The following is a 27,428-nucleotide window of genomic DNA, read 5'->3' as shown; positions in this document are numbered from 1 at the left end:
GGAGCTGGGAGCCGCTGGGGCCCCGCCTTCCCCGCCCGTCCCGGAGCCTGCGGCGGCCCGAGGCGCAGAGTGGGCGGGGCCTGGGCGAAGATGGGGGCGGGGCGCGCCGGCCGCGCGAGGCCGAACCTTGCGGAAGCGCGGGGAGGGGTCGGCTGAGGGCTGGGCTCCTGCAGGGGGGGCGTGGTGTAGGGGCCGGGTGGGCCGGCTGAGTGGGCGGAGCTAAGCCCTTGGAGGGGCGGGGCGATGCGAGCGAGTGGGCGGGGCCGTATGAGCGGGCTGGGAGGGCCGTGCTCTCCTGTCCGCAAGTCTCCGTGTGGCCGTGAGCCGGTGACCCTGGGCGCCCGAATACTCACCGGGGCGGCGCTCGAGCTGGGAGAGCCATTTCGGGCTCGCTTTGTGGCCGTTGTCCTCCTGCCCGCCCCGAGTGCCTCCGGCCGGAGCGCAGAGGGAGGGGGCGCACTCCCCAGCCCCCCGCCTCCCTCCCCCAGCCGGGGGGAAGAATGTGCCACCAGCTGTTCTCCGCTCGCGAGCGCGGCGCCCAGGAGTGAGGAACTTGGAGAAAGAGGAGACAAAGGCTGCAGTTGGGACGGATGAGTTAGAGACTTGGGTTTGGGCAAACAAAAGGTGCGAAAGACGAGAAGGGGAGAAGGCGATGGCAGCGGGGGAGCCCCGCGGGCTCGAGTTTCTGGGAGTCGCGCTGTGACACGCATGGTTTCCCCGGACCTTCTGCTGGGCTGACTTCCGCGAGCTGGGAGCCGGACTCGGGCGAGTTGGGGAGCGCACGGGAACAATGGACAACTTCTTCCCCGAGGTGAGTGCGCTCGCGGCCGGGAGGGCGGGCGCCGGCGTCCCGGGCCGGGCTGCTTTCCGTGAGCCGGGCGCGGGCTCCTTTCCTGCCCGGAGGGAGGGAGGTGCTCACCGCGCCGCGCGCACACACGCTACCGCGCGCACTTAGCCCTAGAGGGTGAAACTTTCTGGGAGTCGCCAGAAATCAAGCCCCGGGGAGTCTCCGGCTGAGTAATTCCTGGCGGAATTTATTTTGTCCCGCGCTCCCACTTGGCCCCGGGATGCAGCGAAGGTGAGCGTCCTTTGGCGGGGGTGGCTGGCTCACCGGGTGTCCCCGCGGCGACCCGCGCGAGGTGAGCTGGCGGACGAGGGGCCCGGCGGGGAGATGTGCCTGCCCGGCTGTCTGGGTGCAGGAAGCCCAATAAAACGTTCATCGAGGACTTGCCTTTCTCCAAGAAAGGTCTGGTCTGGAATTTCCTTTGCAAAACGTGCCGGCTTCCTGTGAGAGGGGTGCAAACACTTCCAGAGGAGACGCTTAATGAAGTGTGAGAAGGGAGAGACGAGGGTTTAATCGTTCACTATGTTCTCGGCCTGTCGGACCTTTGGGGTCTAGGTTCTAGTGCTCACCAAGAAGTGCTCTTCTAGGATCTGAGATCATTCCAGAGGGTGAGATCAGAAGATCATGTATTTGTGCTGACTGTCCCTGGCAGATTTGGAATTCGAATTTAAAGAAAATCTTTAAGAGCGAACATTGGTTAGTTTTGAAAGATTAAACTGATGCTCCTTTTAGGGTCATTGAGGGCGGGACACCACGGTTACTTGAAACCCTTGACTTGAGAACCCTTTTCTCTGGGATCGAGAGTTACCCTGGTTTCTTGGCTCCCTTTCCTTTCTTGGTTGTGTTTATTTAACAAATTCTATTTAAGTTTGAGGTTTGAAGTGGCTCAAAGTAAACTTAGTTGGCTTAATGAGTCTGATGTGTCTTTCATTGAAAGCCAGGGGATGTTTTGTAAATTTGGAACCTTCCAGCAAATTGGATTGGTGAGGGTTTGCCTCTATGTTGGCTAACTTGCTTTCTCAACTGGATTTATTATTTCAAGTCATTGTGCTTTCCGGATGCCCACTTACTTTAAATAGCCTGATGACTATTTATAGTGGCCAGAGTGGTATATTCTTGTGTAATAGTAATATCCCTTTTTTTTTTTAAGTGGTGTCTCACAGGTGATATCCACATTCATGGTGAGAGGTGGACTGGAAAGGAATTCGTCATTCATTAATATATATTTCTCCTTTTTTTTTTTAAAATGAGACCTATAATTGTGAGACTGGCATTTGCTAATCCATAGACCTTCGTTTTCATGCCTGTAAGAAGGCACCAGAACTTTCTGCAGGAGTTGCAGGTTAACCAGTGATGAAAGACCAGTGGGCTAGTTTAATTGCTTTCATCTGTAAGAAAACCTGAGGCTCTGCCTGCGGGACTCTAATTCTTAACTTTTTTTTGGCGGGGGGAGGGAGACCTTTATTTTTCTCTTGTGTTGTGAGTTCTTTAGGAAATTTGATGAGACATAGAATTTGTATTCGATTTGTTGGGGTCCTCGTCCCCATGAAGCCTGTCTGTAGACTGCAGGGGGCCAGTGACCTCCCCTTTGGAAGAACTCTGCCCCCTAGTGGAAGTGGGGAGAACTGCAGGATAACATGGGGCAGCTGCAACCTCCTGCCCTGGTATCCTCCCATGGGACTTTGAAGTACTGTTTCTCCTTACATTATGCCTTGGTTCAGTGTAAGGAGACCTAGTTGTTGGATTTTATATCCATGATTAATATAATATTGAAGTTGGCCTTCAGAGATCTTCTCCATCCCCTGCCTTTCCTAGATGAAGAATCTTAATCCAAAGACGTTAAGTCACTTGCCCAAGGTTGAAGAGATTGTTATAGAACTCACAGCCTTTCTGCTCTGTTGCTGGTGACTTTAGTATTGGGGGACATTTTTATTCAAAGTTATACTTTTACTCTTGTGATGTATTTCTATTACAATGTTAATTTCTAATCAGAAATTAACTTCTGATTAATTTATTTCTAGTCAGTAGTAATTTCTAATCAGAGTTCCTCCCCTAACCATAATTACTTTGAATGGGAAGCCAGCAGGGCCAGAGAGGCTATACAGTGCTATCAATTGAAGACATACTCCTAACATAGATCCTGTCTCTATGGATCTCTCTATGGAGTAAGTGTGGAAGTGATATATTTCCAAGGACGGCAAAATTGTAAGGCCTCTTGTATCACGAAGTGGTGTCCTGTTCTTTGGTAACTTTTCCCATTGTGACTTAGGGATAATAACTTATTGCTTGTTGGACAGCAATTTGAAGCTAATGTTAACAATTGAAGAAAAATTGAATGAGGTGTCGCGTGTATTAGCTTTATGCGTGAACGGCCAAATAAGAAGGAAATGAGAGCTCCTTGTGACTCGCAGGTGCTATTTAAAGCTAGACCAGAGTTTCTCAATCTGGGTACCATTGACATTCTGGGTCAGTCAATTCTTTGGTGTGGGGGAACTGTCCTGTGTAGAGTGGGATGCTAAGCAGCATCCCTGGTCTCTACCCGCTAGATGCTACTAGCACCCCCAAGTTGTGACAACCAAAATGTCTGCAGACATTGCCAAATGGGCCACAGAGGACAAAATCATTCCCAGTTGAGACCCACTGAGTTAGACCCACGAAGCAGTTGCCTCGTGGAATTAATTCCCGTGCGTGTTGCAGGCACAGCTTTCTTGCCTACTTTACGTAGCATCAGGCATCTGACTGCCGATCACCTGGAAGCTTGTGAGGCTTGTGTCCGGAAGCTGATGGCTACTGACCTCAAAATGTACCCGGGGATTGGAGAAACTGAGCGCCCTACACTCCCCGAGTTGCAGTTTATTCACGGCCTTAGATCTTTATGACATCTCTCGAGTGAATTGTGTGCGCACTTCTTGGAAATTTGCTTTTTCAGCATTTAGAGGTAAGTTGTTAAAAAGTTACTTCACGAAGAACCTAAGGTTAGGTATGTCTGTAACCAGAAGCAATTTTTTTTTTTTTTTTTTTGCGTTACGCGGGCCTCTCACTGTTGTGGCCTCTCCCGTTGCGGAGCACAGGCTCCGGACGCGCAGGCTCAGCGGCCATGGCACACGGGCCCAGCCGCTCCGCGGCATGTGGGATCTTCCCAGACCGGGGCACGAACCCGTGTTCCCTGCATTGGCAGGTGGACTCTCAACCACGGCGCCACCAGGGAAGCCCACCAGAAGCAATTTTTAAAACAAACTGAAAAGGCTCAACCAGCAAAGTGGCAAGACGGCTGTGCAAACGTGTTGATGTTTTGAAGTGGCCGCTGTTTCCAAGTCCCCAGTGCTGGGTACAGTGCCTAGAATACTGGAGGGGCCAGTCAATGCCAGCTGGACACGTAAACGAGCGCGACTTCTCTGTCTTGTTTTAGGAACAGGAATGGCATGATGGCTGTTCAAGCGAAAGATCTTTTGAGGCTTATTAACTGGACATATATGAACACTTTGATTTTTCAGAAGTGTGTAAAATATACACAAGTAAGATACTCATAAACACATAAATACAAACATAAAGCAGGTATTAATGTTTTAAGCACTAAATTGTTAGTGGACAGCATTCCAGCTGTACCTGTTTCTTACAGCCTGGTTCACCCTGGGCTGGAACAAACGCACCTCTCCAGATGTTAAGTGGAAACACCTTCCTCATTTCCACTTAATTTGGGGTGGTGTCTTAATTTCGGTTGTTACCTGGAGTTCAAATAGTTTTTTAAGCTGGAACAAGTTCTTGAGCCTATTTTTCTCCCCTTTTTATAGTGTTTTGTTTGTTTCACATCTTACTGATATTTTTTGTCTTGCTAAAAGAAATAAGACTGTTGCTTTTGGCAGCTCCTTCCTCCCCCTCCCCCCAATCATCTCTCAAGGGCAGAAGGCAAGCACTGAGGACTTCCTTGTCCCACCACATCCTGCAGGCCACCCCTCTGACGACTGTAAAATGGAATCATCAGAACATTCCCTGGTGTCCCCTTTTCCCACAGCGGAGTCACAGTGCCTTGCCCTTTCTGCACACCCCGCAAGGATTCCTGTTGTCACTTTTGGGCCCTGCCGTGTTGGGTGCAGCAAAGGCACGGAAGCAGCTGGGAGCAGGGAGCCCTGGTCTTCTGGGCGCTCACCTCTCCCCAGATCAGGCCCAGAGCAGTGTGGGTAGGGCCAGCACTGTTTAACCAGAGCTGTGCAGGGAGAGTGCCGAGTGTTTGTTTTTCCAGCTCTGCTGGCTTTTAAGTGAGGTCACCTTTAAGGACACAAGCCTTGAATGCGCTCTTCTATGGAGTGATGGGAAATAGGGTACCTCCTTATAAATGCGTTTCAAAATTTCAGAATAACTTCTACGTAATTCAGTAAGTCCCCTACATAACGAACGAGTCCCGTTCCCAGGGCATGTTCGTTAAGTCCAATTTTGTTTTTAAGTCCAACAAAGTTAGCCTAGGTACCTAACACAGTTGGCTCCATAGGACTGTACTGTAATAGGTTTATAATACTTTTCACACAAATAATACATAAAAAAACAAACACAAAAAATAAAGAAAACATGTTTAATCTTACAGTCCAGTACCCTGAAAAGGACAGTAGTGCAGTACAACAGCTGGCATCCAGGGCTGGCATCGGGTGAACAGGCAAGAAGAGTTACTGACTGGAGGAGGGAGAGGAGGTGGGGGATGGTAGAGCTGAAGGATCGTCAGCAATAAGGGACGGAGGGCAAAGCTGCAGTTTCACTCGTGCCTGACATTGACGGAACACACATTCGCATCTTTGAAAGTTCGCAACTTGAAGGTTCGTGTGTAGGGGACTTACAGTCTCAGGTCATTGATTTGCAGGGCACGCTCAGGCAGGAGCTGCCAGTGAAGTCTACAGGAAGCTGGGCCACACTTCCCTGGGCCTGAACGCCCCTGGGCGGGTTGAGAGCCTCCTCCCTAAGAGTAGAAGAGATGTGGCCTCTGGGAGGCTGGCTGTACCCTCCACACCTATGGGCTCTCAGCCAGGTTATCTGACCTTCCTGGGCTTCCTTTCTCTGTCTGTAAGTGAGCATAATAGTGTTGACCTTGCATGGTTATTAGAATTTGAGATAAGATTTACAAAGCTCTTGGCACCTGGTAAGTGAGTAATAATAAAAGGTTAGAGTAACTTAGAAATTAAGAACGAGTGGCCTTTGATGGTGACTGAAATCCCAGTACTCTATGGTGCAGGGAAATCTTGGTCTTCGAGCTGTTGCCAGTATCATTTCTGGTGCTAGATTGCACTTATTAATTTTCTCCCTTTGGACCAATATACTTCTGGCTGATTTTCCAGAATTCTGTCTAAAGCATGTCTAGATTGCTTATAAAGTCAAGCTCACGTTCTTAGTCCGGTTTCCAAGGCCTTCTGATCTTGCACCTCTCTTTAGACTTTTCCCGCATGTGAATTCTATTCCAGAGGGTCTATTACCAGCCCTCCTCCATACCTTCGCATGTGCCCTTCTCTCCGCTGATCGGATGTCCTGCCTGTCTAGCTCCTTTTTGAAACCATCCCCCACAAGTCTAGTTCATGGTCACTCCTCTCTTTCCTATGAACTTGACTCTACTTCTTTCTGTCCTGGTTGTGTTAGGAATTTACCCCTTTTAGCCAGAGGCTTTACTTATTTTGTTTTCCCTTCTCAGATGAACAGAGTCTTGAGAGGTTAAATAATCCGATTTATAAGTTTCATCACCTCGTTTGCACTCAAAGGTCCTTAAGGATGGGCTTCTATCCTTGTGTAGCTGTTATTTTCCTCTCGAGTACAGATTTTTTTGTGGTGGGAGGGGAGATGCTTCTAACTTTTTCCCTTGATTATGAAGCATTTTACAGTTCTTTGAAGACAGTAAAAAATATGTTTGCTGTTTATCGAGTGCTTATTGTGTGCAAGGCATGTTTCTGAGCACTTTCCATTCAGTAATTAATTTATTTAACAACCCTATGAGTAAGGCTCCATCGATGAGGAAAGTGAGGCAGAGAGAGGTTAAGTAACTGGCCCAAGGTCACACAGTTAGAAAGCGATGGCCAGGCTTTGAACCCACACAGGATGTCTCCGGAGGGTCTGTGCTCTTCACTGCCGCGCTTTACTCTCCTGGTGGTGACATTTGTCTTGTGCTTGCATCACTGTTTCTTTGATCAGGTGCGTAAGACCTTAGGCAGCTAGTGAATGATTTTTGAGTTGAAAACTGCACGGGGGTTTGGGAAAACAAGTGGCCCACGCCCCAGAAACACTGCAAACCCAGCAGGAAAATGTTCATCAGCTTTTGAACATGCCTCCAATTTTTATTTGCTGTGCCTTTTACTTAGGAAAGACAATTACCTTCTGTTTCCTTGTAAGATGTGGCTTCTAAAGCTGCCGGCCCCAACCTCATGAGGATGGTAGGGAGATTTAGGTGATAAGGCACTTAGAAAACTAGATTTTTGAGAAGTAGTTATTTTATTAAAAGAAAGGATAGGACCCATTTGTCTCCCTATTCTAAGTCTCAATTATCAGAGTATTCCTCTTGGAGGTTTTCTGATGGAATCTTCTCTTTCGATTAAAGATTCTGGCCGCCTTTCCAGAGTTTCTCTATATCCGTTGTTTTACTTGTTAGCTTATTAATGCTTGTGGGTGATCTTTGACAGGAGAGCGGAACATTTCTCATAGAGCATTCCTTGAATAAAACATTTTGCTACCTCACTAAAAGCTGTTTGGAAAATGTGTCCGCCGGGCTTAATATATGAAACTTGAGTCCCCAGTTTAAATCTAGCCCCTCGTGTCACATGACATCACATCATCTGACTCTGCCAGTTACAGGAAAAAGTGTTAGAGTTCTTGTGGCAAAGCCATGCCACATCTCTTGAAGCACAGCCAGAGCAGGGGAGGACCAGATGGCAGTTCGGCATTTCATAGTTCTATCTTCTCCCCAGCTTCAGTATCTACTCTTCAGATTGAAAATTGCCTCTGTAGAAAGGCATTTAAAATTGTGATAATTAAAAGAAAAAAGAGATATTTATATTAGAAAAGGTCGGCAATGTTGAATTTTTGTATTTTGTGGTAGGGATGTTTATCTTTATTACCTGTCAGTGATTAAAGGGCAAGGTAAAATGAGATTTGGACGTTGGAATAGAAAGTAACTTTTTCACTTGGCCTCTTACCTAATACTGGGTCCCAAAAGAACTCCATAATTCTTTTAAGTGTCATTTTTGGGGGTCAGTTAATAACATGTAAGCAGTATCCATTGACAGTGATGTACATTGTGGAGAGAAGTGGACTTACCTCTGGGTAGAGTCTGTGTTCATGCTATCTACTTTGTGTATTAAAAGTCTTTTTAAAAGTTTTTCTGGTAGACTTCATGCTCATGTGTATGGCTACCATTGATTTTTGGGTTTTATCAGCTTCATAGGTACTTAAATTGGGTTGCTAGGAATATATGTAGAATTAGGAGTGTTCTTGCTTAAAAACAAAAGCTTTGATAAACATAGATTTACAATATTACTTTTCCATGTCATTCTTACATTTTTTTCTTTCCTTAATCCTGCAAAGAGTATGTGCTAAGTCTAGAAAATTTAGAAAATGCCATAAGCAAAGGACAAAACCTTTCTGTCCTACTCTTAATGTTTTGTGGTATATGCTTTCTTTGCCTCTGTATCTGTTTCTGTGAAAGCACACCTGTAATATTTTTCACTTAAGAGTTGCTTGAGAGGGCTTCCTTGGTGGCGCAGTGGTTAAGAATCTGCCTGCCAATACAGGGGACACGGGTTCGAGCCCTGGTCTGGGAAGAGCCGACATGCTGCGGAGCAGCTAAGCCCATGCACCACAACTACTGAGCCTGCGAGCCACAATTACTGAGCTCGCGTGCCCGTGTTCTGCAACAAGAGAAGCCACCGCAAGTAGAAGCCTGCATGCTGCAACTAGAGAAAGCCTGCGCTCAGCAACGAAGACCCAATGCAACCAAAAATAAAATAAATAAATTTAAAGGAGTTACTTGAGAAAAGCTTTAAATGGCAAGGATCTTGCGTGTATACAGACGGCCCCTGTGATTTTCAGGGCCGGGGACAGGAGTACAAATGCAAGCCCCATATCACATCTGTAAAATATTTAAGTTATAAATCAAGCTTCCAAACTGGTAAATAAGTGTCTTCTATTCTCCTACCTTGAGAAATATACCTTCATTAGGACACAGTCGAAAAATGTCTAAAGCTATGGGTTTTATTGCCCAAAGTCAGACTATGAAAGATGAATGAAGATAATTATAGTTGCACATGTGTGGGTGTCCTATTGATGGACCAGTGATGTCTGCGTGAGTAATAGACATATATTCCATAGTAAATTTTACATAGGTCTACTTTTCTTGCCCATATTTCAGCAGAATCACTAATTATATATGGTTACAGTCAAGATTTTCACAATAATTTATGTGTTACTGACAGTAACGCTAAAGTAAAAAACCTTTCTTGAGTCATTGTGGTTCTTTAATTAATTTCAGTTTGGGGATGCTTTGCTAAGACAGCCAGTAGTTATTGGCATTGTCAACAAAATGCATACAGCAATATTTAGATTAAAAAAAGGAATAAGATAACGTATGATAGGTTATGGGTACTGCAGGAAGCACAAAATATTTTAATTTTATTGTATAAGTCATATCATTAATATTGTGAATGTCCACTGTTTCTTAAAATATTCCTCAAACTTTTCAATCCTGTGTATGTTATAAAGAAAACTGAAAACAGAAGTTAATTTGTTAAAAATCTGTTTTCAGATGAGACTAAACCTTAATGCATCTCAGCCAGAAAATAGTCTACATATAAAAATGTGTGAATCTTTTTCTTCCTAGTCATGCAGATGTATTTATTGCCTTATATTTTCTTAAAATACCAATTTTGTTGCCTGTGTCACATGTAGTTCATGTTTTAAGAAATTTTTCTCTAAAATTTTTTTTTTTTTTTTTTTGTGCGGTGCGCGGGCCTCTCACTGTTGTGGCCTCTCCCGTTGCGGAGCACAGGCTCTGGACGCACAGGCTCAGCGGTCATGGCTCACGGGCCCAGCCGCTCCACGGCATATGGGATCTTCCCGGGCCGGGGCACAAACCCGTGTCCCCTGCATCGGCAGGCGGACTCTCAACCACTGTGCCACCAGGGAAACCCTCTAAAATTTTTAAAAACACATTTTTTTAAAGTGAAGTGGCCAAATTAGGTTTTTGGGGGGGGTTTGGAAGCTTTTGCTGAGATTAATAGTAAGCAATAGTTTATTTCAAATAGTTGCTGTTATTGCAAGTTCAAAATTAATATAATATCATTTTCCACCAAAGACCGTGATTTACTCTTTATTTGAGGAACTTCTGTTTGTTTACCTTCTGTTTTCTTTGTGATGCACCGTGTACTGGTCTGAGTGGCCCTGCATTCTTCCTGGACATGTATCCCTATTTATGTGTCCATTATAGGTGTTTCTAGGTGTTTGCTATTATAGAAAACAGGACACATACATTCTCGTACCCAGGTCATTGCAGGCTTCTCTGATTATTTCTTGGGGATAAAATTTTCCAGGAGTGGGGCTGTTTGTTCAAAGGGTTCGCACATTTTTACTTAGACTATTTGGCAGCAAGAGTTTTCTGAGAGGTGTCGGTGCAGATTACAGCAGGCACAGCTGAGACACCCTGTCATGATGTATTTATGGTAGCAGGGATTTTGTAACTTCTTATTAGAGTCTTAATGACATGCATTGTTTCACAGAGGAAACACATAATACTAGATTTCTGTATCCACTTGTTAGGTTCTTCTCTGAACCAGAGTGGAGGAAGGAGGCATTTTTCTCGCTTAATTACGTTGATTGGCATCTGACCCCCAGAAATCCCAGTGCTGGTACCTGATGTTCATTTAAGGCCAAAGCCTACACAAGGGACCTTGCTGTATACTGCCTGGGGAGCCATTGGCCATTTGTTTGGGGAATCGTTTGTATGGATTTTTCTTTTAATTCTTATTCCTTTGCATTGTAAGTATCCCTGTGAGTTAACCCTGGGCTACAACAGTTACTTGGTGGTGGTTCTAACTGTAGGGATTTAGGTAACGTACAACACTGTTGATGGGTGTGTGTTTGTGTCTGTGTGTGACTGGAAGGCTTATTATTTCTATTAATTACCCCTGGGAGATCTTTCCATGGACTTTGAAGTAGAAGTGTTGAGTTCTGGGTGAAAATAACACTCCACCTTTTACAACGTATACCACTGTCATTTAGTACAGGTTTGCTTCTGTTTATCTCTGCCCACATTTCGTTTTTTTAATGATGTGCGCTAAGGGCCAAAGGGTATGTACAACCCTCCTGTAGCTTTCAGCCTCAGATTTTCAGAGGTGGGTAAGGGTGCCCTCTTTCTTTTTTTTTTTTCTTTTTTTCTTTTTGCGGTACGCGGGTCTCTCACTGTTGTGGCCTCTCCCGTTGCGGAGCACAGGCTCCGGACGCGCAGGCTCAGCGGCCATGGCTCACGGGCCCAGCCACTCCGCGGCATGTGGGATCTTCCCGGACCCGGGCACAAACCCGCGTCCCCTGCATCGGCAGGCGGACTCAACCACTGCGCCACCAGGGAAGCCCAAGGGTGTCTTCTTTCTAGGCCTTCTCAACCTTAGCACCCTTGACATTTCGGCTGGATCAGTCATTGTAACGCAGGGCCGTCCTGTGCTTTGTAGTGTGTTGAGTGGCATCCCCGGCCTCTGATCACCAGATGCAGTAGCACTCGCCTCCCTGAGTTGTGACAACGAAAAACATCTCCAGACATTGCAGATATGCCCTGGGGAGGAAGGGGGAGTAAAATCGCTCCAGTGGAGAATCATTGTGCCATGGCCACACTTTTGTAGCCACAGCTTAAATTTGGATTACTCCCAAACTTTCTTCACCCTTCCTCATTTTTGTCGATTCCTAATTGCTTTTCATCTCTTTGGGTGAAATGCACACATTTATCAGTGTTGAAATTTTATTCTCTTTAGGATCCAAACTCTCCCCGTGAGACTTGGACACTTAGAATCGGTTTCATCATCTAAGTTGTGTTGTTGCTTCTGGTGGGAATATTCACGTCCAGCTGTACCCTCTGCCCTAAAGCTTTTGTTGATCTCCCTCCTAGTGTTTTACCTCATATTCCTAAAGTCCTCTCCTTAGAGCATTAGGGAAATATTTATTATATCGAATAATCAAACTAGCTGTTGTTTTCCACTAGGAAAAAAGGAGGTCATATTTTCTCAAAGTTTTGAGAACATGTTGAGGTAAGTTATATTTATTGCCCTGTCCCTATATATTTTGTACAGTTTTATTCTGACACGTTTCGCTTTTTTTTTTTAAAGAAAGAAATACAGACTCAGATCTTGCCAAAATAGAAGAGACGTCCTGTGTACCTGTCACCCAGCTTCCCTGGGGGTGATATCTTATATAACAATAGATAACAATAGTACAGTATCAAAACCAGGAAATTTTCATTGGTCCAGTTTACAGACCTTGTTCGGATTTTTACATCCACTCATCTGTATGTGCGCGTGTGTAGTTCTAGGCAGTGTTACCACACCTATAGATTCGTGCAACCACTAGCACATCCAGAATACACAACTCTCCCATGCTTCGTGCTGCCCCACGAGAAACAGTCCCACCCTCCCCCCAGTCCCTAGGAAGCACTGATCTGTTCTTCTCTATAATTTTGTCATTCAAGACTGTTATATAAATGGAATCAGTGTGTAAATTCTCTGAGATTGGCATGTTTCACTCGGCGCCCTTGAGACCCACCCGTGCTGTGTGCGTCAATAGTTGCTTTCTATTGCTGCGTAGTATTCCAGGGTACCGGTTCTTTTTTTTTTTTTTTTTTTGGCGGTACACGGGCCTCTCACTGCTGTGGCCTCTGCCGTTGCGGAGCACAGGCTCCGGACGCGCAGGCTCAGCGGCCATGGCTCACGGGCCCAGCTGCTCCGCGGCACGTGGGATCCTCCCGGACCGGGGCACGAACCCGCGTCCCCTGCATCAGCAGGCGGACTCCCAACCACTGCGCCACCAGGGAAGCCCCTGGTAGTCTTTTAATACCTGTGCTAGCATCCATCATCATTCTGAGGCTAGCAGTTATTTGCGTAATACGCTACTCTGTCCCATGGCTGCTGAGAGCTCAGATTCTCGTGGCCCTCCTTGTGTACTTATTGCAGTATATTTCAGTGCTGCTGTCAAAGAATGTTTTGACTGCGGACTCTTGTCTCAAGCAGTTTGAGGTCGATTCAGTCGAACCCGGTGTATTTGAACCCTTGCTCACCCTCCTACCTACCAGCAGATTCCTACTCGTGGTCTCTTTCCCCGAGACAGAAGCTGTGTGAAATCAGTGACTTTTGATGGCTAGGCTGTCGAGGTCAGAAACATGTGACAGCCCCACCTGGACCAGCCAGGCGAGCAGTGTTGGAGTTCGCTCCAGCCCAGACTTCTTGGGATGCGGAACAAGAATGCTACAGGAGGGCTTCCCTGGTGGCGCAGTGGTTGAGAGTCCGCCTGCCGATGCGGGGGACATGGGTCCGTGCCCCGGTCCGGGAAGATCCCACGTGCCGCGGAGTGGCTGGGCCCGTGAGCCATGGCCGCTGAGCCTGCGCGTCCGGAGCCTGTGCTCTGCAACGGGAGAGGCCACAGCAGTGAGACGCACGCGTACCGCAAAAAAAAAAAAAAAAAAAAAAGAATGCTACAAGATATTCCAGTCATCCACCAGTATCTTGGCAGGCCGGGATGGAAATGGAAGGGGGTTTCTTTGATGTAAGCCAAGACTTCCACGGCCAGGGAAAGTGTCCTGACTTGTCGGGTATGTGGTCGTGGCCGCTCTGAGGGATCGTGGGTGGAAGGTGGAACAGACAAGGCCCAGCCTCCACCCTGCAGGCTGGGAGCCACAGAGCACAGAGCAGGGACGCACCCTCACTCTGGTCCTGGGTCTGGCCAGTTTGGGAGGAATGCCCAGTGCAGATGAGCCCAGGAGAGAGGGGAGCATTTCCCAGTTATTTCTTACTGGGCTCCTTCTTACAGCCTACTTCTTACTGCTTCTGGTCCCATGATTTGAAAAAAGAGTTTATCAGGCACAGGGGAGCAACACGTAGAGAGGTAAATCCCGTGGAAAGGAACTCCTGTTTTTAATCTCCCCCCCCCCCCCCCCCCCGCAGTGAGGGGCCACGTGACAGCTCCCCCAGTCCAAGGACACGCAGCCTGAACTCCCCTGACGCCTACTGCCAGCTTCTGAGCCAGCCCTCCACCTAGCTCTGCTGTCTCCACCCAGGATCCCTGACCTTGCTACCCTCTTCCTTTTGTAATTAAAATTTGAGCCGAGAATGAGCACGAGGTCCTAGAGAGACGCCCTGTGCTCTGCTGTTCGCCACCTAGGTTGTCTGTCACAGGGTTTCTCCACATATGAATTTTCTGTCATTGTAACTCCTGTTTTATATGAATAATGCCCACCTGCTCTTGTTTTTCTGCCAAGTATGTGTCTAGAGTATGACCAGTGAGTGTTTCAACAGCAAGTAGGTAAGCTGTTGCTTCTCAAGTGTAAAAGAGGGATTTTGTTTGTTTAAACTGGTTTATATATGAGATTAATATATATGTACATGTGTACCTATGCGCATGTGTGAATATCTGTAATATAGATACACATATACATATGTTACATATTCATATATAAAACATACATGTTCAGTTTAGCATCATGGTTGCTGACTGAGGCAGGCAGAACTGTTGGTGTGCGGACTGAAGTATCTTATACCAAGGTCCTGTTGCCTAAGGGTTTTTGTCCACACCTAGTAGATGTATTGTTTGCTGTCCAGAAGCAGAATCTTTAAGAGGCAGTGTTTATGAACTGCTTACAGTTTTCTAAGAAGATGAAAGTTACAAGCAGCCTCCCCACTGTTTTAACACCCTACTTGCCTTATTAGAATGGGGTCATCAGAATACTGCCTTGTTAATCCTGATGAGTTTCCATAAGTTTTTCATTCCTTTGGGGATTCTCACAAAAGTAGATGCCAAGTTCAACTTCAAGGATATGAAGTCAGGTGCACACTGTAAATTCTGGCATTAATTTTCAGACCTTGAGAACCACTGAAATTCTTGGATGTGTCTCTTGGGAATGTAGCTTTTTCAGCTGTAACAATTTCCTTATTGCCTTTGGGTAGGTCTGGTGGGCTAGCTTACTGTATTTTGGGTTCGAAAACCACGTTCACTTAAGGTTCTCTTTGAAAAGGCCAATGTGCCCTTTCTATAAATATTTTAAAGATGGAATCACCTGTTTTTCAAAGTATATATCAGAATAAAAAACATCTGATAAAATGAGCTCTTGGCTGTGAAGTGAAGAGGATTGGCTTTTGCCGTACAGTATTTTGGATAGCAAGTCAGGGACTCTTTGCATACGTTGTGAAGGGTAAATTGTGCATCTGTATTTTCACCATAGTTATTATTTTTCAGTATTTTACCATAAAAATTAAAACATGAATCATCAGTGTTAAGAGTAAAACAGGTAGCAAAAAGTGGTCTAGCTTGGCTGCCTTAGGCCTTGCCCTTTTGTGGATTGTATGCAGTGCTGAGAAAATGTGCTTCTGAAATTAAAATCTCTTTCAAGGAGTTCAGATGGCTCTTCACCGGGAATGTAACTTTATATTTATTCACTATTGTCTTTGAGATATCAGGTAGTTTCCTTTTCCCTGAGGCACAGAGAACTAGGTTCCTTTACCCAGGGTTTATCACCAAATGATGGGGTCAGAAATATGACTTAGGTTGTGTCCTTTTGAGTCTCTTAAAATCCCCCTGGGCTCTTAAACCTCCACCGGATCCCTAAATGGGGATCTTTAGAGTTGGCCTGTGCATGTGAAACAAGGAAACAGGATATGTCAGAAGAATAAAAGGTCCCTTGAGGGTGTTCTTTTGCATTATTATAAAATGTTTGATGAAGTTGAATAGCTGTTCCCTCAAGGAAAGTAAGTTTTTGGAAGCTAATTTTAAAAAATGTCTTTTTCACACCCAGCTTAGGACAAAATTACCTTTTAAAGAGAAAAAAAATGTATATTCTAGCAGTGTATTCTAACTCAAGTCAGTGGTTTATTTGTCCAAGGAGAAAATACGATGTAGATTTAGGATTTAATATAGTGTGGGATTTTGGTGATAATTTGAATACATGGAATCTGCATCATGGCATAGCCCTTGTGCTCTTTCCAGCCTCCACGCCATCTGCATTTTCTTTTGTCCAGTTGTTTAACTTGCAAAAGTGTATTGATCACTCACGTACCTTGGGCTGGGGCTGTGCTAAATTCTTGACATGGATTAATTCATTTAATCTGCCCCGTAGCCTTATACGGTTGGTACCAGTCTCATCTCCATTTTACATATGAAAATAGAGAGTCTTAGAGAAGTGAAGTAATTTGTTTAAGTTCACACAGCTGGGAAGTGGTGGAACCAGGGTTTGGACCCAAAGATATTCAGCTGTGTATGGAACTAGAAATGCAGCTGAACAGTAGTTTGTAGAGAAGGAGGTAAAGACAGAATCTGTGTGGAGAGCTTTGGGAATGTGTATTTGCTTCTCCATAGAGAGCAGACCAAAGTCACAAGATACAAGCCCCAGAAGAATTACCTAATTTGCCAGCGACTGCAACAGGGGATAGAAATTTTCCTATAATCAAACAAACCAAAGACATAGTCCTTCCGATTGCTTTTGTGATGGCAGCGACTGAACATTCATCCTGAGTGACAGGCATAGTAGGAGTTGTGTTTGGAGAGAAGATTTCAAAGAATAGCTTCACTGAAATATTTGTAGGTTTCTGGAGAGCATCTCTATGGAAGGCGAAGGTCACACTGAGTTTCCTAAGTCATTTTTCTTGGCTTTGGTCTGTTTCTGATAAACTCCAGATTCCCATGAAGCAATGTTGAGAGAAGGCGTATTTGCTATGGAATCTGTGTGCAGTTTGTGAATCTTGCTTGTCATCTGTGGAGCTGATCGCTTTATGTCTGCCCTGTATATGTAGGTGGCACTCAGCTGACTGGTCATGGTTTAGGACTGTTCACATCTTCCTCAGCAGAAATAGATGAAAATGCTATTTCATTCAAGTTTAAGGATGCATTTTTTTCTTTTTTTGGTAATAGAGACTTTCTTCTTTTAGAGCAGTTTTAGGTTCACAGCTAGTGCTAAAACTTTAAAAAACCATTTTGGACATTGACCTTTCAACGGATGTGAGATTTTCTTTCTTTCTTTTTTTTTTTTTTTTTTCCCCGGTACACGGGCCTCTCACTGTTGTGGCCTCTCCCGCTGCGGAGCACAGGCTCCGGACGCGCAGGCTCAGCGGCCGTGGCTCACGGGCCCAGCCGCTCCGCGGCATGTGGGATCTTCCCGGACCAGGGCACGAACCCGTGTCCCCTGCATTGGCAGGCGGACTCTCAACCACTGCGCCACCAGGAAAGCCCATGATGTGAGATTTTTAAAAGATAATGGTTTACATCGAAATCAACTTTTCAAAGCTGTAATTCAGTTAAGGTGGTGATATGGTAGCTGCTAATGTTTTTCATTCCTAAGAAGATACAGATTTTGTAGTTTAAAAAAGAAAGTGCTAGCCTGGTTGAATCAGCAGATATGTTCTTGGTCATAAAGTGTACACTTTGGATGTTGCCAAGGGCTGGGTGCATCATTAGGGATGGAATTAGAAGTCTGTTTTATATAGAATAGTGATTCTCAACAGGGAGCGACTTTGGCTCCCCGGGGACATTTAGCAATGTTTGGAGACATTTTTGGTTGTTACCACTGATGGGAGGAGGGGGCTTACTGGCATCTAGTGGGTAGAAACCAGGGATGCTGCTAAACATCCTAGAAAGCACAGGACAGTCCCACACAACCCAAGTTGATTCAGTCCAAACGTCAACAGTGCCAAGGCTGGGAAATCCTGAGTTAGAAGATTGACTTGATTCTGTAATCCTTTTTTATTTTATTTTAATTTTCTGTGTTTTCTAAGTAAAATTTTTCCTGTCAAAGCAGCTTCTGTAGTGTAATTTTTAGGGATATGTGTTTGTGTATGATGCATTCGTCTGATTGTTATTTAATTTTAATATCTGAATTCTATTATAGCTTAGTAATCTATCTAGATCGATTGTTACATCTTAGTTATATTTATTCCAAAATTTTCTAAATAAAACATTTATACATATATATAAATCTATATATTTATGTAGTGGGGTACAAAGTAATTTGTCTAGGCCTTCTTAACTATGAGCTTCCACTTATCCTAAAAAGCAAAGGAACAGGCCGTAGGACAAGTTTGGTCACAGAATATCAGGAAATGGATGTGTATATTTCTGAGATGGAAGAAAGCTAGCGGGGGCCAGCACTCAAGATCTGCCCTCTGGCTCTCTGACCTCTCCTGTCGTTTGTCAATTTCCAAGCACTTGGGGTAGCAACCCTGACAATGAAAGAGCCAGCTTCTTTGAACAGGATAAGTGAACCTTTACCAACAAATCCCACACCTTCTCTTTTCCGCTTCTCGCAATTTTGATGAGTGTGATTTTTATTTTCTTTCTGCTTAATTTTCACCCAGTATGTTGTTCTGTTGCAAGCCATAGTAATGAATCACTGAAAGCTTGGTAAAGGTAGTTGAATCAGCAGGCAGAACTTTTATTTGCTGAAAATCAGTGGAAGAACACTCACTGTTTCTCACCAAACCTTTACTGTTCTCACCAAACCTTCAGGCAGGAGGGAAATTAGGTTGGGTTCATCTTACAATTCTTGGATTTAATTTGTGGTGTGGGAGTGAGTTTTTTGTAAATTTTTGGCTTAACGAGGTGTAAATGACATATAGAATTGTAAGATATTTAAAGTGTACATCCTACTAGGAGTGAGTTCTTTCCATGATTCTTCTCACCCTTTTCTCCCCTCTAGCAGGTGGACCAAAAAAGGAAATATTTATTTTCTGTTCCTTCTTGCTTTTTAACCTGTCAATGAGACATCCTTCTAGATGAATTTTAGTGTCATGCATGCTTTCTTTGTCGATTGGGCATCATTTAAATAAAAGGACTCCTCAGGGCTCTAAATGGGATGTTTAATTTGTCAGAACAAGAGTCCATACCACTATCCGCTAACATAACATTAATTTACTGAGTGGATAATTGGTTGCACATTAACTGCCCTGATGTGGAATTAAGGACTCTGGACGTGGTCCAGGATGGAAATCTGAGCTTGATATTGGTAATGAGGTTTCAGCGATGACATCATCACCGAGGCTTGGACTCACCACTCTGGACCAAGCCATGCCTGGTAAGGGACATGTACCAAGGACTTATTCACCAGCTCGGTTAGTTCAGATTAATGATAAACTCAAGGATGGTGAGTGATTTCTTTGCTTCGGAGATCACTGCTCATTAAAGACCAGTGTTGATGGAATTCAGCCTGATTCAGTTGTGCCAGCAAGCCTGTGACTGACCTGGGATGCTTGTGAGACCAAGGCTGTGCTAAAGCCGGCATCTGGCTGTGGGTGGGATTCCCACCCGTCCTTACTGAGACCAAGACTCAATGGAGAGGGCACCAGAGGACACCAAGGAAATACAGCTGACCAGCTGATGCACCTTGAAAGGTCCCTCAGATTTATCTAGAAGCTATAAACCTCTAAAACTGACAATAAGAATGGAGGACATTTATGAGACACTTATTTGGTGCCATGTGCTCCGCTGAGCCTCTTATATCCATCACCTCATTGAACGCTCTGCGGGTTAGGAACTATTGTTAATTCCACGCAGAGTTGAACAACCTGTGGCTTAGAGAGGTTAAGTAACTAGTCAAGTCACGCAGCTAGTAGATGGGATTCCAGGTCTCTTGTCTGACTCCAGAGCCTGTGTGTTCGTTTCTCCTCTTCCAAGTTGATGTCTTGTGAGCTTATTACAGCTCTCCCAGCCAGGTGGATATTGCCAGTCTGGAAGACTGACTGTGGATTTTATCAAACGTTTGGACTTTTCCCAGGGCAGTAGGATCCCATGCTTGGCAGCAACTTTATTTCAAGGTTATTGTCATGGCTTGCGTATCTAGTTGAGGGTGTGTTTTGTCTAGGACTCCCTCAAATATAGGACGAGGCTGGGGCTCAGAACTCAATATTTGCAAATTGGCAAAATGAAAATAGTGGACTTGGCAGAAATAACGAGCCTACAGAATTAACAGTGACATAGTGGGCTTGTTGGGATATCACTGGTCCCAACGAGGAGATGGTCATGGACATTTTGATTTGCCCTTTTGCCAGCCACTGTCTGACAGCATAGCTTTACTGATGATGGATATTTAGGTTATCTCAAGAATGGGCCCTGCATGCTCCCTAGAGGATTCCAGCAAAAGCTCATGAAGGACCTTGGAAAGGTTGTCATGGGTCAGAATCACCTGGAGTGGCTGTGTGGCCAGCAGGTGGGATCAGTGGTGAGCCTTCTTGGCCAAGCTGCTCTCACGTTGGAATATTAAGGTCTTTATCCTTTATGTTGAGATCAGACAGAAGTTGCTAGTGTGCCTTTGCCTTTCCTGACTTAGCTTACTGCCCATCATGTTCCCAGGGACCTGCTTTTTTTCCGTAAGGAGCCCAGGCGAGCTGAGTGTGGTGTAACGTTTCTTGCCTTGACTGAGACGATATAAAAGTTTTCAGCCCTGAGGTGCAGAAAGTAACCCACATTATGGAGGTTACTCCTTCTCTGGTGTCTCTTCAGCAGCTGTGTCCCATGGCCTCCACTGCAGATCTGGGCTTTGCTTTGCCTGTTGTATTTGGAGCTCTGCTTTTTCTGTCCTCATTTTTGAACTTTCATACATACATATGAATTGGAGCTCTAACTTGTCTTCACACACCTGCCCCTGGTTTGGCCACTGCTCAGGATTGATCGTGCTTCTGTGTGGGACCATCCCCTCCTGGTCTCCAGCCCTCACTCTGACTCGTTGCCCTCTGGGGTGTCTCAGTGATGACAGGTCTCTTCTTCCTCCTTCACCTGGAGTATCCACCCTACAGGTGTGGTTTCTCAAGAGATGACTTCATTCACAGACTTGTAAAGAAGAAGGTTCTCTGACACCAGGGGTGAAACTTGAAATTAATCATTCAATCTTGAGTTTCAGATGGCCGTGCGAGGAGAAGCAGAAAATCACAGTTTGAAATGTTCACAAGTAATTCATGGCACAAAGACCTGGAGTCCTTCCAGAGTTACCAAGCGTACAGCTCCCTGCTCTCTTGCGAGTCAAAGAAGAGTTGATTGTTACCCAAGGTTTGGATCTTTTAAATTAATCGGCAAGAGTGTTAAGAAAATATTGATAACTGCTTGGACCTTTTAAAATTTGTTTTTAGCACCTTTCAATTCTGAATATGAAAACCGTTTGTTTTATAACTGGGAAGAGAGCAGTGACTTTTGAGATTTGGGTGAGGTTATCCAACAGAATGGAAGCACTGTGAGAAACGTAGGCTCCTTTTTGGTGAACTTTATGAAAACCAAAGGGAAGATAGAATCGGTTCTTTATTTTTTGAGGAATAAACAATTTTCTTCCATTCTAGTGTTCACTTGGCGGTTGGCCAGGAAGCGTGCCTACAGCTCAGGAATCATCCCAAACCTAACTAATGGAAAAAGTCTGACTTGCTGGAGGCTGAAATTCAATACTGAGGCGGTGACATGGCGGGTGTGTGTGTTAGTGGTGGGGCAGGGTGGTGGGTAAAAGACGTTGGAAGCCTTAACCCCTGGCAGCTATAAATGAATACTCACTCACTTGGGTGGCTAGAATTCATGCTTTTAAAAAGAGCTTTATTCTGCCATTTGGTCAGAATTAAGATATGATTTAATGTATTATGTCCAAGACTGGTCTAAAAACATACTCCTTTTCTTTTGATTTGAGCCAAGTTTAATTAAGAGCACTGCTCGACAAGCCCGTTAAATAATTGAAACATTTTCCTTCAAAATCTTACCCTTAGTGGAGGCATTATGTGCAAAATAATGCGTTTTCTAAAACGTGTATGGAGACCCAGACTACAGGAGGCACTACGTAAAAGGATTGCAGATTAGGGGCTGGCAGGTAAAAAAGTGAAATGATCCAGGTTGCGAGCTATAGGGAGCAGTGGGGACTGTGGTTAGCTGAGCTCACAGACCTGAAAGAATTAAAGCTCCATCTTGCTAGGTCTTCTAGTTTTGTTCTTTTTTTTTGCCTTTTCATTTTTTTGAAAATAATTTTGTTGTTGTTGGGGTATAGTTGGTTTACAACGTTGTGTGAGTTTCTGCTGTACAGCCAAGTAGAGTTCCCTGTGCTATACAGCAGGTTCTCATTAGTTATCTGTTTGATACATAGTAGTGTATATATGTCAATCCCAATGTCCCAATTCATCCCAAACCCGCTTTCCCCCCTTGGTGTCCATACATTTGTTCTCTACATCTGTGTCTCTATTTCTGCTTTGCAAACTGGTTCATCTGTACCGTTTTCTAGATCCCACATATATGTGTTAATATACGATATTTGTTTTTCTCTTTCTGACTTACTTCACTCTGTACGACAGTCTCTGGGCCCATCCATGTCTCTACAAATGTAGGTCTTCTAGTTTTTTTTTTTTTTTCCATTTTTTTCATTTTATTTTTTTTGGCTGTGTTGGTTCTTAATTGTTGCGCGCTGGCTTTCTCTAGTTGCGGCGAGCGGGGGCTACTCTTCATTGTGGTGCATGGGCTTCTCATTGCAGTGGCTTGTCTTGCTGTGGAGCACGGGCTCTAGGCATGTAGGCTTCAGTAGTTGCAGGATGCAGGCTCAGTAGTTGCAGCATGGTGGCCGTAGAGCACAGGGGCTTCAGTAGTTGTGGTGCGCAGGCTCAGTAGTTGTGGCACACCGGCTTAGTTGCTCTGTGGTATGTGGGATCTTCCCAGACCAGGGATGGAACCCCTGTCCCCTGCATTGGCAGGCAGATACTTAACCACTGTGCCACCATGGGGGGTCCAGTCTTCTAGTTTTTAAAGAGAGACCAGATATGTAGATTTCTGTGAATTGTCCCAGTTTGTAAAATGTTGACAAGTAATGCTGTACATTTTGGTTTTCACCGAGTGGGCCAAGCACAACTTGACTGGGGCTTGTGTCCTCTACATAGTGAGGCAGTGATGTTTCTTAACTTTGGAGCAAAAGAAAGGACTAGAGTGGCCTCTATTTTCCTTTGGGTTAGTTTTAATTTGCTTTCTAAAAATATTTACTGTGTTGTGAAACCGTTTTGCAAGGGTGGTATCTAGGTTGAATTTCTGCATTTTCGGAATGGATCCCCCACGTGATTCAGTGTTTTGGGACTATTCTTTGTTTTACTTGGCTAAGCCAGGGTTAGAAGCTGGATAATCTTGTCTTTTGGGGTAAAACTTTATTTTTCAATTTTAAAAGTTTACTATTCTTTTTTTTTGCCGAGATGAGAGGTTTGGAGGGTTGGATGCCATACCAAGATTCTGCCCCATCCCTCTTCATCTTTGCATTCATTCACCAAGACTGAGCACCTCCCCACAGAACGTAGTATAGAGGGAAGGCCGTGGAAGCACACCGCCTGGGTTTGGACGCTGTCCTCCTGCTTGCTGGGCGTGTGACCTTGGGCAGGTGCCTCGTGTTCCCACGTATAAACTGGTTTTGACCATCACCATTCAGTGCCTCATGCTCCTATTTGTAAAATGGGTTTGACCATAACTCTACTGTCTTAGCTCGGGCTGCCATCACCAAATACCACAGACTGGGTGGCTTAAACAACAGGCTTTTATTTTCTTATGTTTCTGGAGGCTAGAAGTCCGAGATTAAGGTACTGGCAGGTTTGGTTTCTGGTGAGGACTCTGTTCCCGCCTTGCAGAGGACCACCTTCTGGTTGTGCCCTCACATGGATGTGGGGAGAGAGAAAAAGAGCATGTGGGCATGAGCGAGGTCTCGTAGAAAGACACTGATCCTGTTGGCTTCACCCTTATGAGCTAATTTAACCCTCCAATAAAACCCCGAACCCATTAAACATTCATTCCCCATTCACCCCTCCCCCAGTCCCTGGAAACCACCAATTTGCTTTCTATCTCTATGGATTTGCCTATTCTGGATATGTCATTTAAATGGTATTGTACAATATGTGACCTTTAGTGTCTGACTTTTTTCACTTAGCATGTTTTTGAGTTTCATTCACTTGGTAGCATGTATCAGTACTTCATTCCATCTTACATCTGAGTAATATTCTAGTGTTGGCTCTGGTTTTATATAAATAAATGTGTATAAAACACATTGTATGAAAATGTATATTTATTGATAAATTTTATATATATGTAATATGTATATGTCTATACTTATTTATGTTGATTTCTGTCTGGCAGGAGGTCTGCATTTAGAGAGAAGGGAATGGATGTACTTCTGTGGCCTTGGAGCAGAGTGTCAGGGTGGCTTTAACACAGGTCCCACTTTGTCCCTCTATTTTCAATTGGTTTAACTAATAAACTTATTTTAAATGGTTTATCCATACCCCACACACCCCTGCCTACATACGCCAGAGGTAAAGGAGTCTTTAGAAAACATAATGGTAGCTTCATTCACAGGAGCCTGAGGCTCATACTTTGACCGTCAGTTTGCTCACATGTGTGATTTCACATGCATGATCACACAGTTGTATGTTGGTTTTATCGTTCACCTTAAGTATTGCCAGCTGATAGGAATTTATAGCTTTTTTGCTTGAGATAATATTCAGAGGTGATTTTTGCTTTAGTTTTAAGAGATTCATCAATTTTTTACTCTTTAATAGTAGAGAGGTAAAGGTAAGATTTTATATTACATTTTATTTATTTATTTTTATTATTTTTAAAATTTATTTTATTTATTTATTTTTGGCTGTGTTGGGTCTTTGTTGCTGCATGCAGGCTTTCTCTAGCTGCAGCGAGCGGAGGCTACTCTTCGTTGCGGTGCACGGGCTTCTCATTGCAGTGGCCTCTCCCGTTGCAGAGCACAGGCTCCAGGCACACGGGCCTCAGTAGTTGCGTCACTTGGGCTCAGTAGCTGTGGCACGCGGGCTCCAGAGCGCAGGCTCAGTAGATGTGGCGCACGGGCTTAGTTGCTCTGCAGCATGTGGGATCTTCCCAGACCAGGTATTGAACCCATGTCCCCTGCATTGGCAGGCGGATTCTCAATCACTGCGCCACCAGGGAAGCCCCTATATTGCATTTTAAAGTAATATTTAAAGCTTAGACAAATGAAGTCACACGTATGTTTGCTGCATCTTCTCAGCAGCTAAGATCTGGAAATGCCAAAGAATGGATTTCCCATGTTTCTCCCACGGTAGACGCATTAAAAAGCAAAACCATAGGTATACTTCGCTTGCCTTTATCTACACTGACGTTGTCTATTCTGTGGGTGTTTTTTTAAAAAAGAGGGAGGCTATATCTCCATCTGTAAGCGTTGCAGCATAAAAGTCTTTTGATATTGTCTGCAGAATCCTTTTGGACATAGTGGCAGCACTTGGGCCTTACTTAGGGATGGATGAAATTGTCCTGTGGGTTTTCATTTTTCAGGAAATCACTCTAAATGAAAATACCATCAGCAATGATCAGATCATCAGGCTGAGTGATCAGTGGTCATTTCTTTAGTCCTCTCCGTAGCAGTTGATACTTTCTCCCTTGGTTTTCTCAGGCTGTTGTGTTTCCTGTGACCAGCTCACTCTACTTCCGTTTCCTCTGTTGACTCATTTTCTGTCTCCCACTGGAGAGGCAGTGTAGTATACAGTAAGCCCCCTACATACGAATGACTTCCATTCCGAGATTGCGTTCGTAAGTCCAGTTTTGTTTGTAAGTCCAGCAAGGTTTGGCTAGGTACCCAACTAACACAGTCAGCTATATAGGACTGTACTGTAATAGGTTTATAATACTTTTCACACAAATAATACATAAAAAACACACACACACAAAAGAACATGTTTAATCTTACAGTACCTTGAAAAGTACAGTACAACAGCTGACATACAGGGACTGGCATGGAGTGAACAGGCAAGAAGAGTTACTGACTGGAGGGGGGGAGAGGAGGTGGGAGAGGGTAGAGCTGAAGGGTCATCAGCAACAGGAGACAGAGGACAAGCTGCAATTTCACTCATACCTGATGTTGATGGAACACACGTTCACATCTTTGAAAGTTCGCAACTTGAAGGTTCGTATGTAGGGGACATCCTGTAATTACAAGAGCACATGCCCTGGAATGACTTCTGTTTTGAATCCTGGCTCCACCATGTAATAAAGTTAAAAAGAGGCAAAGAGTAGAAGCAGAGGGAGTAAAGTTTAAGTGACTCTCAGAAATCATGATGGGTTCTTTTTTTTCTTTTTAATTAATATATTTATTTATTTTTGGCTGCGTTGAGTCTTCATTGCTGTGCACGGGCTTTCTCTAGGTGCGGCGAGTGGGGGCTACTCTTTGTTGTGGTGTGCCGGCTTCTCATTGCGGTGGCTTCTCTTGTTGTGGCGCACGGGCTCTAGGTGTGCAGGCTTCAGTAGTTGTGGCACAGAGGCTCAGTAGTTGTGGCGCATGGGCTTAGTTGTTCCGCGGCATGTGGGATCTTCCTGGACCAGGGTTCGAGCCCATGTCCCCTGCATCAGTAGGCGGATTCTTAGCCACTGCGCCACCAGGGAAGTACCTCATGGTGGGTTCTTGAATGTAGATAGTTTTCTCCACATTAGCCAAGGGGGTTGAGAGGGGAGGGGGTGAATCAGGAGACATGTCCGTGGAAGGCCTGGCAGGATCTGCAGCTTTCTGGCACTTCTTGGTTTGGGAGATGGGATGGGTGAGGATGTCAGCTTTGCACCTGGTGATGGTAGAGACCTTCAAGCTGGGGGCGGAGAAGGAGAAAGCCTGGAGAGATGATTTGAGGTGGATCGGGCCATGCTGGATTTTGATGTCCAGTCCTTGGGGGTTAACGAGTTAAAACCGCCGTCCGGTGGGATGTCAGTGGGCATTAAACAGTTTTCTTCCCTTTTGACCAGTGACTTTCAGTGGGGGTATTTTGGCCCCAGAGGACATTTGACAATGTTTACAGATCTTTGCTTGTTACAACTGGGGGTCGGGGTTATATAGCGAGTAGAGGCCAGTGATGTTGCTAAACTTCCTACCGTGCACAGGACAACCTCCCACAGTAAAGACTTGTCCGCCTCTGTTGTCAGTATTGCTGACGTTGGGAAGCCTGCTTTAGGCCCCTCCTGAAGTAAGGGATGCCCGTTCCTTTAGTCTTCAGAGCAACCCGCCAGCTCTTCATCCAAGTCTGTAGTGGGGAGGGTTTGGGGGGGGTCCATTTGGGACCCTACCCCTCATTCCCACCAGGACGCCCTTTCAGAAGCCTGCCTGTGGCCCCGGGATGGGACAGCAGCGGTTCTGCCAGGCAGTGGGTACCCTCAGGGCCTGTAATGGATATGGGCCGTGAGTGAGAGACACTTAATCACTTCTGTGAAAAATGCCAAGATATCTCTGTTGCTTCTGACAGAGACCGCAGTTGAGGATGTGTCTGTCCTAATCTAAGGGGGCTTTTTCCCCTTTTTTTTAAATTTGCCATGGAAGATATGGAACAGGAAATCGGACTCGACAACGGCTGGATTGTTCTCCCTCCTCAGATGTCACTTT

At 45.0% G+C, this 27,428-nt stretch overlaps 1 protein-coding gene across 2 annotated transcripts in view; it reads left to right on the top strand.

The window, feature by feature from the left end:
- Positions 1 to 304: 304 nt before the first annotated feature.
- Positions 305 to 27,428, top strand: part of MYO10 (myosin X) — a 218,473-nt gene continuing 191,349 nt past the window's right edge. Inside the window, exon 1 of one of the 2 annotated variants that reach the window (XM_029216317.1) lies at positions 305 to 811. In XM_029216317.1, the coding sequence (XP_029072150.1) occupies positions 791 to 811 (21 nt within the window). In that variant the 5' untranslated portion in view covers positions 305 to 790. Of the gene's footprint in view, positions 812 to 21,041; positions 21,080 to 27,428 lie in introns of those variants that run through there. The other variant, XM_029216319.1, reaches the window with a different exon arrangement.

Source organism: Monodon monoceros, unplaced genomic scaffold (assembly GCF_005190385.1).
Source record: "Monodon monoceros isolate NGI ecotype Baffin Bay Population unplaced genomic scaffold, NGI_Narwhal_1 Super_Scaffold_12, whole genome shotgun sequence".
NCBI classification, from domain to species: domain Eukaryota; kingdom Metazoa; phylum Chordata; class Mammalia; order Artiodactyla; family Monodontidae; genus Monodon; species Monodon monoceros.
This window is presented reverse-complemented; position numbering and strand designations above follow the sequence as displayed.